The 18,622-nt window shown below is 53.2% G+C and overlaps 1 protein-coding gene across 5 annotated transcripts; it reads left to right on the plus strand.

Annotated features, from left to right (window-relative positions):
- DEDD (death effector domain containing) lies at positions 1-18,272 on the plus strand. 5 transcript variants are annotated; one of them, XM_053278827.1, is made up of 6 exons: positions 1-116; positions 5,236-5,356; positions 10,783-11,171; positions 12,787-12,894; positions 16,390-16,536; positions 17,484-18,272. In XM_053278827.1, exons 3-6 carry the CDS (start codon positions 10,847-10,849, stop codon positions 17,858-17,860), a joined length of 957 nt encoding a protein of 318 aa, XP_053134802.1. In that variant the 5' UTR covers positions 1-116; positions 5,236-5,356; positions 10,783-10,846; the 3' UTR covers positions 17,861-18,272. The 5 variants fall into 5 exon arrangements, with proteins under 5 accessions (XP_053134802.1, XP_053134800.1, XP_053134798.1 ...); XM_053278825.1 differs by having other exon boundaries at positions 22-116; positions 5,076-5,356; XM_053278823.1 differs by lacking the exon at positions 1-116 and adding an exon at positions 2,696-2,895 and having other exon boundaries at positions 5,076-5,356.
- Positions 18,273-18,622: the final 350 nt, after the last annotated feature.

Genomic DNA, 18,622 nt, shown 5'->3' on the forward strand with positions numbered 1-18,622 from the left:
CCGGGTGAGGCCGTGTACTTCCGGTACGGTCAGGAAAGCCGTCCGCTGCCCGCTTGGGGCGAGAGCGGCAAGTTCCGGCGGCTCCTCCCGGCCCCGCGCCCGCTAAGTCGGCCCTGGTGGGTGGTGTGTGTTTTTGTGTGTTTTAAGACTTGTCGTGCCTATATTGGTCATATTATTTATTGCTAAAGCATTGTTTGTTCGGCTTCGCCTGTCTTATAAAGGCCTGCGTGGGAGAGCTGGTCTTGTGGGGTGGAAAGAATGGCCCTCTTGGCTAAGCAGGCTCTGCCTTGGCTTGCATTTGGATGGGAGACTGCATGTGTGAACGCAGTGAGATATTTTCTCCTCTTAGGGGATAGGGTAATCTATCTAACATATGGGGTAGGGCTGCTCAACTTTGGCCCTCCTGCAGATGTTGGCCAAACATTCCTATAATTCCTGGCTTTTGGCTACTGTGGCTGGGGATTATTTATTTATTTATTTATTTATTACATTTATATCCCGCTCTTCCTCCAAGGAGCCCAGAGTGGTGTACTACATACTTAGGTTTCTCCTCACAACAACCCTCTGAAGTAGGTTAGGTTGAGAGAGAAGTGACTGGCCCAGAGTCACCCAGCAAGTCTCATGGCTGAATGGGGATTTGAACTCGGGTCTCCCCGGTCCTAGTCTAGCACTCTAACCACTACACCACGATTATGGGAGCTGTAGTCCCAAAACAGCTGCGGCTGGCCTAAATTGAGCATGCCTGAGGGTGATATAGCTAGATAGGTGGCCAGATGCAAAACAGCCAGGGTTCCTATGCTTTTAAGAAATGTACAGCAGAGGTAATGTCTGCAGCTGTCCTTTCTCCTCCAGGACTGGCTGCACTTGCTGAAATTCCCTCTGCTGTACATCTCCTAAAGACACAGGAGCACTGGTCTCTCTTTCACTTGGCTGCCCCAGGTAGAGCATCTGCTTTACACACAGAAGGTCCCTGGTTCACTCCCTGGCAGTCTCTCCAGGTAGGGTCAGGAAAGATCCCTGCAGGGAACCTTAGGGAGCTGCTGCCAGACAGTGTAGACAGTCCTGAGCTAGATGGGCCTAGGGCCTGACTCAGTATAGTTTCCTATAATGTTCCTGTGATTGATTATTATTGTTAATTACATCTGACTGGCTTGAAAGCAATAGAAAAGGCATTTAATACAAATGGCAGGGCTTCTCAGTTTATTTATGAGGTTTTATCAAGTCCTTGAGGGGGGAAGAAAACGCTTAGGCTAACTTGTACAGCTGCTGCCTGGATCTCAGAAAAGCCACCCCCCCCTTCTTTCCTTCTCTTTCCAAGCCTTTCTAGTGGACCGTTTTATATGTGAACCTGCCATCTTCATAGCCAACTGCTTTCTCTATCCTGTTCCCCTCCAAAAACACAACAGCATATTTAAATCCATTTTGTTAAAATATAGATTTTGGCTTAATTTTTTTTAATGTGAGGCCTCCAACAAGTGTGTCTTCGGCGGTCCTCTGTCCTCTTTCTTTGCCTGGAGGAAAACTACTTAACATAGTAGGATTTCCTTATGAAGTAAGATTCAGCTGTTTGTGTTGTAAGCAACATAGATAATTGCAGGTAAAGGTTAACGGTGTGCCGTCGAGTAGGTGTCAACTCCTGGCGACCACAGAGCCCTGTGGTTTTATTTGGTAGAATACAGGAGGGGTTGACCATTGCCATCTCCCGCGCAGTATGAGATGATGCCTTTCAGCACCTTCCTATATCGCTGCTGCCCGATATAGGTGTTTCCCATAGTCTGGGAAAAATATCAGCAGGGATTCGAACTGGCAACCTCTGGCTTGCTAGTCAAGTCATTTCCCCACTGTGCCAGTTAACCTGCCCAATGTTTCTTCTGCAGTCGTCGGGACAAGCTTTTGTTTGGAAAGAAGGAAAGAACAGCAGGGAAAAGTGAAGCAAGGGGGTTATCTTGTCTCTGTGTTTTTCCTGCATTGGTGCTGCTGCTTTGGATAATTGCTGCTTTAGATACTGTCCTTCCACGTTTCAGCTTTCTTTTCTTACATCTGATGGGGTCAGTTATGATTCAGTTTTGGAGATTTTGCATGTCACAATGGGGGAAGCAGGCCCAGTCTGCATATCTTTGTGTGAGTTTGGTATTTAAGCATTTGAAAACCATGGTGGTTGTTCTCAGCTGCTGTTTATTTTATTTTATTTTATTTATTTATTTATTTATCATATTTTTATACCGCCTGATCTGTACGTCTCTAGGCGGTGTACAATTTTTTAAAAAAAAATTTAAAAGTCAAAACAGATTTAAAGACACGACACAATAAAAACAGCATTAAACAGTCATCAAAGCAAATTGTTAAACATTATATGTATTATTGTAGTATGTACAAAATTGTATTATATGCTTTGAGCGCTGGTGTTAAATAGAGGTTCTGGGGGCGGGGCGTGGAGTTGTCAAAACTCCTTCTGACGTCACCCCTGCGTCACTCCACGCCCTTTAAAACCTAACTTTAAAAAAACCCTTGACATTTCTCCCCGCCCTTCCTTCTCTCTGCCCTTTCTCACTCCATGATGGCGCCCGACCCCCCCATGATCGCCAACGGCGGTGAAGCCGGCCCGCCCGCCCTTAGCCAACATGGCCGCCGCTCCCCGGGGTGGCTCTCGGCCCCAACCGCTTCCCTCACCCAAGATGGCGCTGGCCGCTTCGCCCGGGCAGGCCGGAAGCGGGGAAGTAGGTCGCCGGGTCGGGGAGTGCCCGTATGTAGGCAGCCCTGGCTGGGCAGGAGGGAGGTGCCGGTGGCCCGGATGTTCCTCTCGTTCCAGCGGCGGCCGAGGCTCGGTCGGGACCGGCGGAGAGAAGCGGATGGATCCAAGATGGCTGCTCTGAGGCGGCGGCGGCGGAGGAGAGAGTGAGGAGGCCGCGGGGTGGGTGGGGGGCAGGCCGGGCCCCGGTGGGGAGGGGAGTGGGGTCTGGAGGGGAGGCGAGGCACCCCCCCCTCTCCAGGGTGGAGAAAAGGGGCTTGGACCGCCCCGCCCTCCTAAAGTTGCCCCCCTGGAAGTTCAGCCTTCAGCAGCCTGGCGGGGGGGGGGAGGAAGAGGGGGGGAAGTGCTGAATTGGGGAGGGGGGAAGCCCACCCTTCAAAGTTACCCCCTTCCTTGTTGGGCGGGGGATAATGTAAAATAACGGCGAGGGGGGTACTTTACCCCCCCCTTAAAGTTGGGGGAGGAATGCCTCATTGGGGAGGGGGGAGAAGAATGCTTTATTTGGGGGGAGGGGAAAGCCCACCCTTCAAAGTTCCCCCTTTAAAGTTGGGGGCAGAAATGCTTCATTGGCGGATGCCCACCCTTTAATAAGCCCACCCTTCTAAATTACCCCCTTCTTCGTTATTGGGGGGGGTGATAAAAGACTGGGGAGGGCAACTTTGACCCTCCCCCTTGGAAGCCGCCCCTCCCTTCCCTCTGTGTTTGTGTCAGTGGCAGTTTTGACAGGCCTTGGATGGGGGGGGCCTTCCCAGCCCTGCCCTGCCCTGCCCCGCCCCACCCTTCACTTGCCCTGGATCTGGTTTTTAGGGCAAGGGTAGGCCACCTTGGCCCTCCAGCTGCTGCAGAGCTACAACTCCCATCATCCCCCGCCACAGCTGCGGCAGGGGGTGATGGGGGTTGTAGTTTGGCAACAGCTGGAGAGCCAAGGTGGCCTTCCCCTTTCTCAGGGAGTGGCCAGCAAGAGGTAGGCAGGTAGAGAGGGCCTGGCTGGAGGTGGGCCAAGCCCCAGGAAACCCACAGCGCTGTCTTGCATGTGTGTGTGTGTGTGTGTGTGTTTCACAGGCTGGCGGCAACTCACCTTGTTAGTCCTGATTTTGTACTACTTAGACAGAAGGCAGGCATCGCAGGAAGTGAGAAGGTGGCGTTGTGGGGGCCATGGCATATAATTAATTGCTAGCCTCCAGACAAGCCGCTCTGGATTTCAAACCCTTCTCTGCGTTTCAGATAAACCAGTCTTAATATTTCCTTTTCTCTAGATGGGAGGAAAGGGGCTATTAATTGGGGGGTGGCGTGTCGAATGACAACCATTTGGTCCCCATAGCTGAAAACAAAGTAGAGGAATTTTAGGTTTCTTAATTCAAACGCTATACTGTAGTTTAGGTTCTCTAAGCAATTTAGGATGCCGGGGAAATATCCTCTGTTGGAGGTTAGCTGCCTATTGAGCTGCAACTTGACTCCTTCTTTCCTCGTTCTGAGCAATGGCGATGTGTATGTCCCCCCTGCCCCCACATTTAATATTTGAAAGAGGCCTATGTTTGCAAAGCTGGGTTTTTAATGTATGGTACGTTGTGGAAAGATATATTACCATTCTCTGGGCCGGGGGTAGGCAACTTGGCTCTCTGGCTGCTGTTGAACTATAAATCTCATCACCCCCAGCTTCTATAAATTGCATTTATTGGGATGATGGGTGTAGTTGAACTGCAACAACTGCAGAGTCAAAGTTACCTACCCCTGCCCTGGGAAGTAAAGAAATGCAGCAAAGATATAGGACCAACTTCCTAAGTTACAACCAAACAGAATCCAATCTCTCTTGTGCTCCTGGAGAGAGGAAGAAGAGTCAGAAGCACTAAATGCTTATCACAATATTTATATATTTTTAAAAAATCTGTTGAAAGTTGAAGATTAAGTCAGTGACAGTTTATTTTGAATGGTTTGTATTGTAAATTGTTTTGACTAACCTCTCCCTCTGCCCCGCCCAGGTGGTTAATACCAGGATTGCTACTGTTTGTATTTTGATGTCCAAGTTAATGGTTTTGTGTTGTTCTTACAGTTTTTGATTTTAACAGTTAATTGGTTTTAGTTTTGTTTTAATGTGAACCACCCTGAGCCACGTTTGGAAGGGCGGTATAGAAATCCAATCAATCAATCAATAGGAAAGCTGTTGAAATATCCAGTGAGTGCTCGAGTCCAGTTGTGCTAAGGCGGTTTGTGGTAGGGAAGAAGAGAAGGAATTTAGAAAGGGTAAATGTCTTGGAGTTCACTGGGTCACTTCTGGCCTCTTCTTCCCATTCATGAAGAGTGTCCGTGTGCTTCTTTTTTTTTAAAGCAAAAAATTGGTGGCGCTATTCGGAGAACAGGCTACTTTGGGAGCGTTTATTGAACATCCAGCTTTAGACGAGAAGCAGTCCTGAGAAGCAGTCTGTGAAACCACTTGCCAAGACTTTTTTTTTTTTTTGCTCTCTTTTTGGGTTTTAAATTTAAAAAAGTAAAGCGAAGTGGGCTGGAGACGTCGCCGGTTCGCCTCTGACCCTCCGTCCCCGACTGACTGTGCAAGGTTGGATTTAAACGTGGCCAAAAGGGACACTCGGGAAAAGAAGACAACCTGAGGTTGGTGTGCCGTTGTTGTTGTCGTGTGCGCCTTGCTCGCGTTGGGCTGTGCAGTAACACGCTGGGGTGATTCACTCCCTGCCGTTGTCCTTCCTTCCGTGGGGCTAATTAGCATAACTAGAGCAAAGCTAGCTTCTCTTCCTTCATTCCTGCTGGCTGACATGCCCTCTTGTGTGGAGTGTGACCGAGTTTCTGGAGCGGTCAAAGGACGAATGATGAGCAGAAGTTCCTGATGGACTTGGCTGGGGGGAGCTTGTGAAACATAGCCACAGTTCCCTTCTTCAGATGCCCAAATTGTAACAAGCATCTATGTGGCCATGGCTTAGGTGTCAGCCCCTGCTTTGCATGCAGAAGGTCCCAGGCCCAGACCCTGGCTTCTCCAGAAGGGCTGGGAGAGACTGCTGCCTGAAACCTAGGTGAGCTGCTGCCTGTCCGTGCAGGCAATACTGAGCCAGTTGGATCATTGGCTGGACTCGGATGGCAGCCTTGGCGAGCTGTTGCCTTGCAGCAATCTATTCCCGAGCTAGATGGAGCTGGTCTAGGGAGGAGAGCTGGTCTTGTGGCAGGGAGCATGAATTGTCCCCTTTGCTAAGCAGGGTCTGCCCTGGTTTGCATTTGGATGGGAGACCACATGTGCAAGCACTGTAAAATCTTCCCCTGAGGGGATGGGGCCACTCTGGGAAGAGCTCCTGCCTGCTTGCATGCAGAAGGTTCCAAGTTTCCTCCCTGGCAGCATCTCCAGATAGGGCTGAGAGAGACGCCTGCCTGCAACTATGGAGAAGCTGCTGCCAGTCTGTGCTTCATGGACCGAGGGTCTGACTCGGTAGAAGGCAGCTTCTTATGATCAAGAGTTGTGCCTGCTAGAAGGTGGCTTCCTAGGTTTCTGTGTTCCTGAGGGGTGTACCGTTGTTCCAATAGCAGCTCCTCTGTAGACTTGCTGTTGTGTTTCGACCTCTCTCTCTCTCTCTCTCTCTCTCTCTCTCTCTCTCTCTCTCTCTGCTTCAGCTCTCGGTGTGTGTAGTTGGAACCAGGGAGGATTATTGTGAGCCTTCACAAGAACTCCAAGAGGCCTTGGCTCAGAGGCAAAGCACGTGCTTGGTATGCTGAAGGTCCCCGGTTCTGTCCCTGGCATCACCACTACAAGGATTGCAGGCTGGGAAAGACTGCATGTAGCGAGCATGAATGGTCCCCTTTGCTAAGCAAACACCCCTTGATTGGCATTTGGATGGGTGACCATGTGTGAGAGCTCTCTGCTGTGAGAAATTCCCCTTAGGAGATGGGCCATCACTTTGCATGCAGAAGGTCCCAGGTTCAATCCTTGGCAGCATCTCCAGGTAGGGCTGGGAGAGACTCCTGCCTGCAACCTTGGAGAAGCCGCTGCCAGTCAGTGTAGGGTAGACAGTACTGAGCTAGATGGACCAATGGTTTGACTCAGCATAAGGCAACTTTCTGTGTAACCTCTAGGGAAGGATCGTAGCTTTGTGGTAGAACATCTGCTTTGCAGGTCCAGTCCCTGGAAGCATCAGGTAGGGCTGGGAGAGACTCCTTCCTCAGATCTTGGAGAGCTGCTGCCAGTCAGTGTAGACAAGACTGAGCTTAGATGGCCCAGTGGTCTCTCTCGATACACGGCAGTTTCCAGTGTTCCTAAAAACGCTGCCGGCCAGAGCAGGCAGTGCCAGGCTAAGCTGGCTGATGGTCTGACTCGGGCGAAAGTAGCTCCAGATGTCTGTTGGTCTAGCACAGCCGCTAAGAGCATGAGTTGTGAAGGCTTGGATTCAGTTAAATGCCAGAATTCAGGTGCTCTCCACCTTGGCTCCCCAGATGGTGTAGGACTCCCAACTCCGATCACCCCCAGTCACAATCCATTTGTGGCTGGGGATGATGAGAGTTGTAGTCTGGCAACATCAGGGTTGCGAACCCCTGCATTGTATCATGGAGGTCAGTCTTGCTGTCCCCGTGTTGGAGGTGGCCGGCTGAAGGCTGCTTACTTAGGGAGTTGGTGTCAAAGGTGAGGTTTGAAGCGGAGGCATCCTGGCTCACGGTCTTGGCTCTGCGGCTTCCGAGCTCTTGGCAGGCGCGGCTGTTGCGTCTCCTCCGTGTGGATGTCTGTGAGCTTTTGGAGATAAAAGCATTGCCTTTCTCAAGCTGGGAGAGCCTGCTGAAAAGGGCTGGGGAGAGAGAAGCTGGCGGCCCCATTAACCGTCCTAACGGGACGTTGCTGTTTCACTTGCTGGTGATGGAAAACAGAAGCCGCGGTTCTCCCACCTTCCTTGAGCTAGAATCACGGGTGGGATCCTGGAATCCTACCAGTACGTTGCTTTTCCGACTCCCCTCTTCAGATCCTAAAGAGGAGAGCAGCTGCGATCTCCACTGTTTCTCAAGGGGAGGCCACTTGGGCAAGAAACCTCCCATGTTTCCCCCTGCAGTGCTGACCTCCGCCCAGCCCGGCCCTCTTCTCTCAGTGCTGGGGGGGCCCTTTGAAGAGAGGCGGAGAAGGAAACCCTCTCTTAAGAGCTCTGGGAGAAGGAAAGTGCGGGGAAGGCGTCATTTCCCAGCCCTCTGTGCACTCCTTCCAAGATGGTGCAGGTAGCCAAGAGAGGCAGATAGGAAGCTGCTTTCTTTGTACTGAGTCAGGCCCTCGGTCCATCTAGCTCAGGATTGTCAACACTGGCTGGCAGCAGCTCTCCAAGGTTCAAGGCAGGAGTCTCTCCCAGCCCTCCATGGAGTGGATGTTAGGGTTGGAGCAAGCCTTTAGTTTCTCACCCCCTTGGAGAGAGCGCAGTCCGGCCCTTTGATTCTTGGGTGGCTACTAAACGTTTGTATCAAGGATTCCCAGATGCTGACCGTGGCTCCCATAATCCCTAAGCAGGGCTTTTCAGTGGGCATGACCTGTCAGTGGGCATGACCTGCTTGCATGCGGAAGGGCCCAAGTTCCCTCCCTGGCAGCATCTCCAAGATAAGGCTGAGAGAGACCCTTGTCTCCGGCAACCTTGGAGAAGCCCCTGCCCATCTGGATAGACAATCCTGAGCTCGGTGGTCTAAGGATCTGACTCGGTATATGGCAGCTTCCTATATTCCTGTGAAATGAATCCTGTTTGAAGGTGACAGCCTACAAATTTAAAACTGCTGTTTTCCTTCCCCTTTGCATGCGCATTAATACAAGAATTCTGTCACATATGCTTCATTTCCTGAACTTTCCTCTTGGAGTAATCCACACACAATGCCTTTTCCTGACCAATGAGTATGGGAGCTGTGTATGTGGTCTTTGAATCCTCATGACGGGGAAATCAAGCACTGCCTTTCTAACTTTGATCACGAAAGGGTGAGAAAACGCGGAAAGGATCCCATTTGGGGGGCCCCCGATCACAGAAAGCAGAGCCTCTCTCTCCCCCGATTGTCTTGGGCGTCTGTTTCCCCCACTCAGCTGGGCGGCCTCCTGGCTTGTCTTGGCATCGGGGCTTTGAGAAGGGAGCCTTCTGCAGGCCCAGCTCCCGGGTGGCGCAGGAAGTCAGGCTGCAGCCGGGGGAAAGCCGTGAACTAGGTCAGCCGCCTCGCTGGGTCGGAGGCGAACGGGGATAATCTGGGATCAGGGTCAGAGTCGGGAAGTTGCCCTGGAAGTGAAGTAGGGCAGGGTGCGGGGAAGGGAGACGGGGTGGGACAGTCGCGTGGGGCTTGGGCGGCAGATCCCTGGCTTGCTTTTCCACCCAGCCGAGTTGCCTCGTGTGCTTGAAGTAGAGGTAAGGTCGGGGGCTGGAAGTGGGCTCCCCGCAGCCCACGTGCCCCGTTCTGATGCATCCTGGGGGAGAGCGGGGTTCATCCTGGCCCTGCTGCAGAGGGCTTGCAAAGGGGGGGGCGCTCTCCTCTCATCTGCACGGGCCAGGAGGCCCAGGACCTTCTTTCCCAAGGGAGGAGAGCTGGTCTTCCAGTTGTGAGCCTGAGTTGTCCCCTCGGCTAAGCCGGACATAGGGAGCTGCCTTCTCCCGAGTAGGACCGTTGGTCTCTCGAGCTCAGGATTGTCTACCCAGACTGGCAGCGGCTTCTCCAAGGCGGCAGGCGGGAGTCTCTCCCAGTCCTACCTGGAGATGCTGCCAGGGAGGGAACTGGGAACCTTCTCAGAGGAACGACAGGGAGTGCCCACTGAAGAGCCCCGGCTCCTTCCCAAGGGTTAGGGGGTGCCCTGAATTTCCCAAGGGCCCGCGACCAAATTCCATGCACCCCAGTGGCCCTTTGGGCTGGTCTGGCAGATGCGTTGCTGGCAGGATTTCTTGCACTCGGGGAAGGGAAGCCCCTCGCTTGGGGTCATGGGTTGAGGAATGAAGTGTGAGGTGGTGTTTCAAAAATAAAAATAAAAATCCTGCTCCCTTGGATTGCCAGGCAATGGATTGCTCACCAAAGGAAGTACTTTTTGTTTCCAAGAGTGCCTAATTTAACGGATGGAATTCTCTGCCGCGGGACGTGGTGAGGGCCGCAAGCCTGGATGGCTTTAAGCAAGGCTTCGACAAACTCATGGAGGACGGGGCTGTCGATGGCTTCTCGTCCGGTGGCTACAGGCCACCTCCAGCCTCCAGGGCAAGATGGCTCTGAATCCCAGTTGCAGCAGAGAGGGTGTGCCCCTTTCAGCTCTTGCCTGTGGGCTTCCCAGAGGCATCGGGTGGGCCAGTGTGGGAAACAGGATGCGGGACTAGATGGGCCTCCTTGGGCCTGATCCAGCTGGGCTTGTCTTTGCCCAGCCGAAGGGGCTGGTTTTGCCCCCCTGTTCTGTCAGGGTTCCGGGTTCCAGTCTCTTGTTCTTTGTGGCCATTAAGACCAAAAGACCCTGGGCCCAAGCGAGGGTCTGCTGGGAGAGCCCTCCCTCTGCACTGGGTGGTAGGGGAGAAATCTGTGCCGACGATGGTCCAGGTTGGCTCTGTTCCATAGACTAAGCCTATATCTTGCCCTCTTTTGCTAAGCAGGGTCTGCCTTGGTTTGTGTTTGGGTGCAGGTCTGTCTGTAAGAGATGTCCAGCCTTGTGGCTGAGGCTGATGGGATTTGTAGTAGGAGAGCCAGGGTTGCCTACCTGTGCTTTCAGGAGAGGAGAGCTGGCCTTGTGGTAGCAAGCATGACTTGTCCTATTAGCTAAGCAGGTTCCGCCCTGGTTGGATATGAATGGGAGACTAGAAGTGGGAGCACTGGAAGAGATTCCCCTTGGGTGATTGAGCCGCTCTGGGAAGAGCATCTACAAGTTCCACATTCCCTCCCTGGCAGCATCTCCAAGACAGGGCTGAGAGAGACTCCTGCCTGAAACCCTGGAGAGAGGCTGCCAGCCAGTGTTGACAGTACCGAGCGAGATGGAACACGGGTCTGACTCGGGATGAGTCCGCTTCCCGTGTCCCTCTGTAACCTCTCCTCCTCCTCCTCCTCTGCCTCTCCCCGTGCCCCCACCCCAGGAGCCGCTCCGCCGCCGCCCCCCCTCTTGGTCCCCGTGGAAACGGGGCGGCCCCGCCCCCCACGATGGCCGCCGTGAAGCGGAGCCGTGAGCAGGCCTGGCCGGAGGAGGAGGGCGACCGGGAGCACGGCCTCTACAGCCTGCACCGCATGTTCGACATCGTGGGCACCCACCTGACCCACCGGGACGTCCGGGTCCTCTCCTTCCTCTTCGTGGACGTCATCGACGACTATGAGCGGGGCATGATCCGCAGCGGCCGGGACTTCCTGCTGGCCCTGGAGAGGCAAGGCCGCTGCGACGAGAGCAACTTCCGGCAGGTGCTGCAGCTGCTGAGGATCATCACCCGCCACGACCTGCTGCCCTACGTCACCCTGAAGAGGAGGCGGGCGGGTAGGTCTCTCCTTTCCGGGGGGGGGGGGGGCGTGGGCCTGCGCCTTCCTCTGAATCGGGGCTGCTCCATCAGACGCCCTCCTGGGATCGTCCCCACGGAGGGCACGGAGCAGCCGGCGGACTTCCCTGTGGCTTGTCCCTGGCGGCGGGCACTCGGGTATACTGCCTTGACACATGGAGGTTCTGTGGACTGATCCTGGTGGCTGAGAATGCAGCCGTCGTCCTGCCAGCTCAGAGTAGGGGGTTTGTGCAGTTCTGTGTGTTGTTGGCCGCTGCTGAGAAGCCAGCAAAGAGGACGTGAAAGTGATTTTTCTCCATCCCCCCCCCCACTTCCCCAGCCCTTCGAGGTAGGCTGCCCATGAGCCTGGGGGAGTCCATTGAGCTCTAATGGATGTTGAGACATCTGCCCTCCAGAACAGGGGCCCCCAACACTGGGTTTGCAGATGGTGTTGGACTCCCACCATCCCCTGTCGCAAGGTCTGTAGCAGGGGATAATGGGAGTGGTGGTCAAGCATCATCTGCAAACTCAAGGCTCGGAGTTCCTGCTCCAGAAGAACCTAAGAATTCCCGTGTTGCATCAAGTCAAAGGTCCATCTCACCCAGCCTTCTGTATTGCTCCTGGCAAGCTCGCAAGCAAGATATTGGGTGTGAGAAGGCCTTGCTCAATCATCTGTTGCCACTTTCTGGTCCTCTGAGGTATACTGCCTTTGTCCATGGAGGTTCTGTTTTATAAAGTCAAAAGGTAAAGTTGTGCCGTGGAGTTAGTGTGGACTCCTGGCTCCCACAGAGCCCTGTGGTTGTCTTTGGTAGAATACAGGAGGGGTTGACCATGGCCTCCTCCCATGCAGTGTGAGATGATGCCTTTCAGCACCTTCCTAGATCGCTGCTGCCCAACATAGGCGTTTCCCATAGTCTGGGAAATTCGAACTGGCAACCTCTGGCTTGCTGGTCAAGCCATTTCCCTGCTGCGCCATTAGGTATAGCTAAAAGCTATTTTCTCCCTCTTTATAGCTGAAGCCACATTTTAACTGGCGCATTTAGCCGATGGAGACCCCTTCTCCGGGCCGGTTGACTGGGAAGAAGTGGGAACTCTGGCACTCGGCACTTTGCAAAGCTTGCAGCCACACAGGACGCCCCGGGGGATGCCTGCTGCAATCTGGGAGTGGATGGGAGGGGAACATAAAGCTGCCCTTCCCGATCCGTTTGCTTTTCTCACTTAAAAGAAAACTGCGCCTTCATTTTTCGGTGCTTCAGGAAGGCATCTCCGAGGCCGTGCAATGTACCGATGATGCAAGTCAGGGTTTCTTAACCTTGGGACTCAAAAGTTGTCGGACTGAAACTCCCATCATCTCCAGCCACGAGGGGAGGGGAATGGATGGTGGGAGTTGTAGTCCAACATCTGGGGACCCAAGATTAAGAATACCGGATCCAAGGTGGCCCCTTTATTTTCCATCCCTTTTTATTCTTCTCTCCTCCCCGTCCCCCCCCCCGCAATCCTGTGTCCCGATTTTCCTCCACTGCTCAATTATATTATCACTGTAGTTGCTGGCAGCCGGCAGTCGGTCACCCAGCCTCACCGGTCTGGTTTCCCCCCCTCCTGTCCCCTCTTCCGCAGTCTGTCCAGATCTGGTGGACAAGTACCTAGAAGAAACGTCCATCCGCTATGTGACACCGCGGGCCCGCAGCAACGCAGAACACGTCCCCCCTCACCAACACAAATCAGGTGAGCCAGGGAGCTTTCCCAGGGTCTGCCCTCCCTCCAAAGGTATTCTGCCCCCGTCACTTTGGGCCGAAAAGAGGCAGAGAGCCAAAATCTGGGGAAATGTCTTTCGGATCTGGGCCAAGGTGGTTGTTGTATATTTTTCCCCATTTAAAATATGTATAGCCCGCCCCTCCAGTACAACTGCCTGGGGCAGCTCGCAACCGTCAAAGGAATTTGAAAGCAAATATTTATTTATTATTTATTTATTGAATTTACATACCGCCTAATATAGAAACCTCTAGGCGGTCTTGTGGCAGCAAGCATGACTTGTCCCCTTTGCTAAGCAGGGCCCACCTTGGATTGCATTTGGAGGGGAGACTCCATGTGTGAGCCCTGCCCGAGATTCCCCTGAGGGGATGTTGCTACTCTGGGAAGAGCATCTAGGTTCCAAGTTCCCCCCCTGGCAGCATCTCCAAGAGAGGGCTGAGAGAGACTCCCGCCTGCAACCTGGGAGAAGCCGCTGCCAGCCTGGGTAGACAGTACTGAACTAGATGGACCAAGGGTCTGACTCGGTAGAAGGCAGCTTCCTCTGTTTGACGGCATCCGGGGACCCAAGCTTGAGAACCCCTGTGCTATCTGGCTTGAAACCAGGGTACCGGAAGGAGGTCTGTTTTCTCCTATATGAACCTCCCTAAATGCCAAGATCTATGGGAAACATTCTTTGCCTGCATCTCCCCAAAATCTGGGACTGGCAGCAGGCAGGGCCTTTTCTGTGACCCCGCCTGGACCCTAAAACTCCCTGCCTGGAGAGCTCATGTTGCCTCTTCTCCATTCGGTTTCCAGCGCCATATAAACTGGCTCTAGCAGTCTTTTAATCGGCTCGGCAGCTGATGTTTATAGCTGCTAACTGAGCAAAGAGGCCCCTTTCAAAGTGGTGGTTCTCTTTATATTTATCAGGAGGAGAGCACCTGGCCCTGTCCAGCCCCAGCACAGCAACCTTCCATGGCTCTTGCTGGGTTCCTCCTCGTGTCTCTTTTTAGACTGTGAGCCCCTTAGGGTGAGGGAAGCATATTCCTCTTGCTATTTTGCTGGGCCAACCGCCTTGCAGGCTTCTGCTGGTTTCAACTTTTGTTAGGTTGAGCAGATTTTTCGATAGTTGTAAATAAATCGTGTTTGTTTTTTTATTGAGCGGTGGAGTTGCATGTGGTTCTTGTAAGCTTCCTGGAGTGGAAAATCAGGGTATAAACATCATGAATACAAAGAAAATATTTACGTTTGAGCAGGCTTCCACCTAATAGTCTGAAGGACTGAGCAGGTTCTAGCTGTGCCAGGCAGAGGGCTACCAAAAGGCATGAATTGCCCCCTTCGCTAAGCAGGGTCTGCCTTGGTTTGTCTTTGGATGGGTGACTACATGGGAGCACTGCAAGGTATGCGCCTTAAGGGAAAGGGCCACCGCTCAATAGAAGAGCGTCTGTTTGGTGTGTAGGAGGTCCTAGCTTCACTCTCTGGCAGCAGGGCTGGGAGAGACTCCCGCCTGTAAACTTGGAGTGCTGCTGCCAGTCCGTGTAGACCAGTGTTTCTCAACCACCGGTCCGCGGACCGGTGCCGGTCCGCGGAGGTTTGAGTGCCGGTCCGTGCCTTCGTGAGTTAACACTTCCCTCCCTGCGAAGCTCCGTGTTGTTTTTTGGGCAGGCAGGCAAGCAAGCAGCTTTCCGCTTGCCTTCCCCTGCCGCGAACCTCCGTGTATCTTTAAAAAACCCAGACGCGCCTCTCAGTTGGGAAGCAGCGCCGGGCCAAACGGCAGGCCACAGCGTCGCTCTGCTTGCCATCCGCCACCCGCCACCCGCCAGGGTATGTGTGATAGGAAGGACTACCTCACCCACCCCAATAGCTATCTCCTCAGTCACGCGGCAGCTGGAATGTGAAGAATTTTGGTTACAACACGGAGGTACGCAGGGGGTGGGGGGTGGAAGGACTACTGGCTCACCCCCCCCCCAGTAGTCATCCCCTCAGCATTGGGTTTTTTTAAAGATACACGGAGGTTCGCGGCAGGGGAAGGCAAGCGGAAAACTGCTTGCTTGCCTGCCTGCCCAAAAAACAACACGGAGGTTTTCAGGGGGTGGGGGGTGGAAGGACTACTGGCTCACCCCCCACCCAGCAGCCATCCCCAGCCATCCCCTCAGCACTGGGATTTTAAAAAATATTTTTATTATTTTTTTTTTTAGCATTGTCTGTAGAAAATGTAGATGTCTGCATCTTAAGATTAGATTTGTTATTTCAAATGAATGGGTTAACTCCAATCTCTCTCACCTCTGCAGTCCCCAGCCACATGCATCTCACTTATATACCCATTTTCTCTCTGGCCTTCTCCCCCTGCCCCCCGCCCTTCTTCGACTGCTCCCTCAGCTTAACATCCTTTCCTAGGCCTGTCAATTACCTTGTTGCCTACCCAGGCTCCTGCCTAATTTTGCTTTTTCTGTGCCTCTTTACATAGCTCCTTCTGCAAGATCTGAGCAGCTTATAGAGACTTTCTCTCTCTCCCTCAAGCCAAACCTACCTATCCTCTTTCCATTTCTTTCTTTTTTAGCTTTTTCTCTTTCTCTCCCTCTCTCCCTTCAAGCCTGCTCCATCCTCTTTTCCTTTTTCCATCCCTCTGTCTCTCTCTCTCAAGCCAAGCCTGCCCCATTCTCTTCCTCAAGCCAAGCCTGCCCTATTCTTTCCCTCTTTCTTTCCCCGTCTCACTTCTCTCTTTCCTTCTTATAAAAGCCTGTGTGGTGAAGGATCAAAGTATAATCTTCTTATCAAAAATTAAGAGAAAAACTTCTCTAATTTTTTTCCTTAGAAGTGCTCCGTGTGATGATTTGGCAGAGGGGAAAGAAAGAACAATACATTTTATTATTATGTATTTTGTACAGATTGTATTGTATTTATTTTATTAGAATTTTTAATTCAATTTATTTTATTTTAATTAAAATAATTAAAATAACCCATAAGCCAATTTTGGCCCACCAGGTCATTTGAGTTGTGCACGCCTGTAGTATAGTACTAATAGATAAACTTGAAACCCCTTTACTAACTGCTGGTCTGGGAAACTGCACATGAAGAATGTAGCGGTCCTTGAAACTCCGCACAAAGAATTTAGCGGTCCTTGACTCCAAAAAGGTTGAGAAACACTGGGTAGACAATACTGAACTAACTAGATCCAGGGTCTGACTCGGCATGGAGCCGCTTCCTGCGTCCCTGACCAGGGAATGCCGAAACTGAGCCGGAGATAGCCTGGCGCTCCATGGAAATGGCATGGTCCCAGGAGCCGTTGTGGTCTCTTTGATGCTGCTAGACTACAACTCCCATCATCTCTAGCCACAGTAGACTTTGGACACTTTAGCCGTGGGGGGTGATGGGAGTGGTAGTCCAGCCGCCTCTGGGGACCCCAAGTTGAGAGACCCCCCTGCGCTCAGTCGGCACTAGCTGGGGGTGCCGGCCTGCTTCTTGAGCCCCGACCTCTGTGCCTTGCAGTGCCTCCTCACCACCCGCTGGTCTGCTGCTCCTCTGCGGGCCCCCAGATCTGCACCAAGAGGTCCGGCCGGGGAAGAGCCCTCCTTGGGAGCCAGCGGAAAAGGAGGAAGTCGGTGACCCCAGACCCGAAAGACAAACAGACCTGCGGTAAGTTTCCCGGAAGTTGGCGCGTGGGAGGTGCCAGATCTCCCCCAAGCCCAGCTGTCGTGGGGGTCCTCAAACTGCCCCCCCCCCGCCAGATGTGGCTGGACTGCAGCTCCCATAACCCCCAGCCGCAGTGATGACCGTAATCAAAGGTCTCGGTCTCGGTCTCTCTTGAGTGAGATGAACCAATGGCCTGACCAACAAATTGGATCCAAAATATGCAACTGGATCTTTAATAATACAGGCCCTGAAGATACAAAATACGATGTCAGTCTCTGCGAGTGAACTGAATCCATGTTCACCGTTATGGTCACCGTTATGTGGTAGAAACTGGAGGAAAACTCTACATCGGGGGATTCATCCACTTTGTGCTCGTGACAAGATATATCTGTCGATTCGGTTTGCCCGCAGTTATTTTGTATCTTGATTGCCTGCCGGTTAAAGATGAGAGGAATTGTAGGTTTCGGATCGAATTGGTCCGAGACGGGTTATACTTACTCTTGTATGCATTTATTTTGCCCTGACGCGGCATAAGGCAGCTTCTGATGTTCATGTTGAGGGCGGTTGGGATCCCTGCCTCCAGCTGCGGAGTTGAGGAACCCTCTGGTGCTTCGGCGTTCTGTGAGTCCCGCGCCCCTGTTCCAGCGACTGCCGGGCACCGTCCTGGAACCGGGGTCAGACCGCCCAAGCTCCAGTGGGTTCCCTGACACAGTGTCGTGCCTTAACTCCAGTGGGTTCCTTGACGCAGGCAACCTTGGCTCTCCAGCTGCGGTGGAACTCGAGCTCCCGTCATCCCTGGCCGCAGCGGTGGCCGGGGATGATGGGAGTTGTAGCTCCGCCACAGCCGGAGAACTAAGGTGGTGCTACCCCTGCCTCAGGGCACGGTCGCCATCGGGGGCTTTGGGCATGTGGAGAAGCGGCCCTTCACACTGTCTCCTGCCGTTCCGCAGACATCCGGCTCCGCGTCCGAGCAGAGTACTGCCAGCACGAGACGGCCTTGGAGGGCAACGTCTTCTCCAACAAGCAGGACCCCCTGGAGCGGCAGTTTGAGCGCTTCAGCCAGGCCAACACCATCCTGAAATCCCGCGACCTGGGCTCCATCATCTGTGACATCAAGTTCTCGGAGCTGACGTACCTGGACGCCTTCTGGCGCGACTACATCAACGGCTCTTTGCTGGAGGCCCTGAAGGGGGTCTTCATCACGGACTCGCTCAAGCAGGCGGTCGGCCACGAGGCCATCAAGCTGCTGGTCAACGTGGACGAGGAGGATTACGAGGTGGGCCGGCAGAAACTGCTGAGGAACTTGATGCTCCAGACGGCGCCTTGAGCCTCCCCGTCGCTGTCCCCTCCGCTGGCACTTCTTTGGGATGGAATTTTTTTTCAATTTTTTTTTTCCTTTAAAAAAAGAAAAAAAAAGGAAAAAAGATCTCTTAAAGGAAAGAAGTTCTGCGTTCCTGCCATGGACTGAATAACTGTAAGGCCTGTTTCAATGTGAGGTTGATTGCTGCGGTTGATGTGTCTTTTCCCCGCCCCAGTTGGGAACCAAAATGAGAGGCAGGGGAGCTCTGATCAGCCTGCCTGATCCGGGGCCCTGACCAGCCCCTTCCCCTGCGGGCCGGGCAAGCATCTCCAGCCGTTTGCAGATGCTCTGCAGGCCTGTCACCCGTCCTTCTGTCCTCCCTCTCGCCCCGTCTCCTTCTCCCTTTCCCCCCTTTTGTACTGTCTTGTCTCCCCGAACCGGACTGTCCCGCATCGCACCGAGCCGTTGCCCAAAAGATGAGACTCTCCCGTGTCTCTTGATAAAAAAAGGAAAAGGAAAAAAAAAAAAATCAAACCTGAAGATTGCCGTTCTTGTGAAGGGGAGCGTCTTGTGCCCGTGTTTTTTCTTTCAAGCTGTGAGTTTGGCGTGGGGTGGGGAGGAGAGGAGCTGAGCGTCTCGGAACGGACAGTAAGCGCTCTTATTGGAACCCGGTCCACCCGCGCCCCCCGCAATGTAGCACTGTTCTGAAGATGGCTGCGGGAAAGTCCTGTCGGATTTTGGAGCTGTTATGCAATGGCATGGTTGGGGCGGTGATGGATGGGCGGGGGC

The sequence above is a fragment of the Hemicordylus capensis genome, chromosome 14, assembly GCF_027244095.1.
Source record: "Hemicordylus capensis ecotype Gifberg chromosome 14, rHemCap1.1.pri, whole genome shotgun sequence".
Lineage (NCBI taxonomy): Eukaryota > Metazoa > Chordata > Lepidosauria > Squamata > Cordylidae > Hemicordylus > Hemicordylus capensis.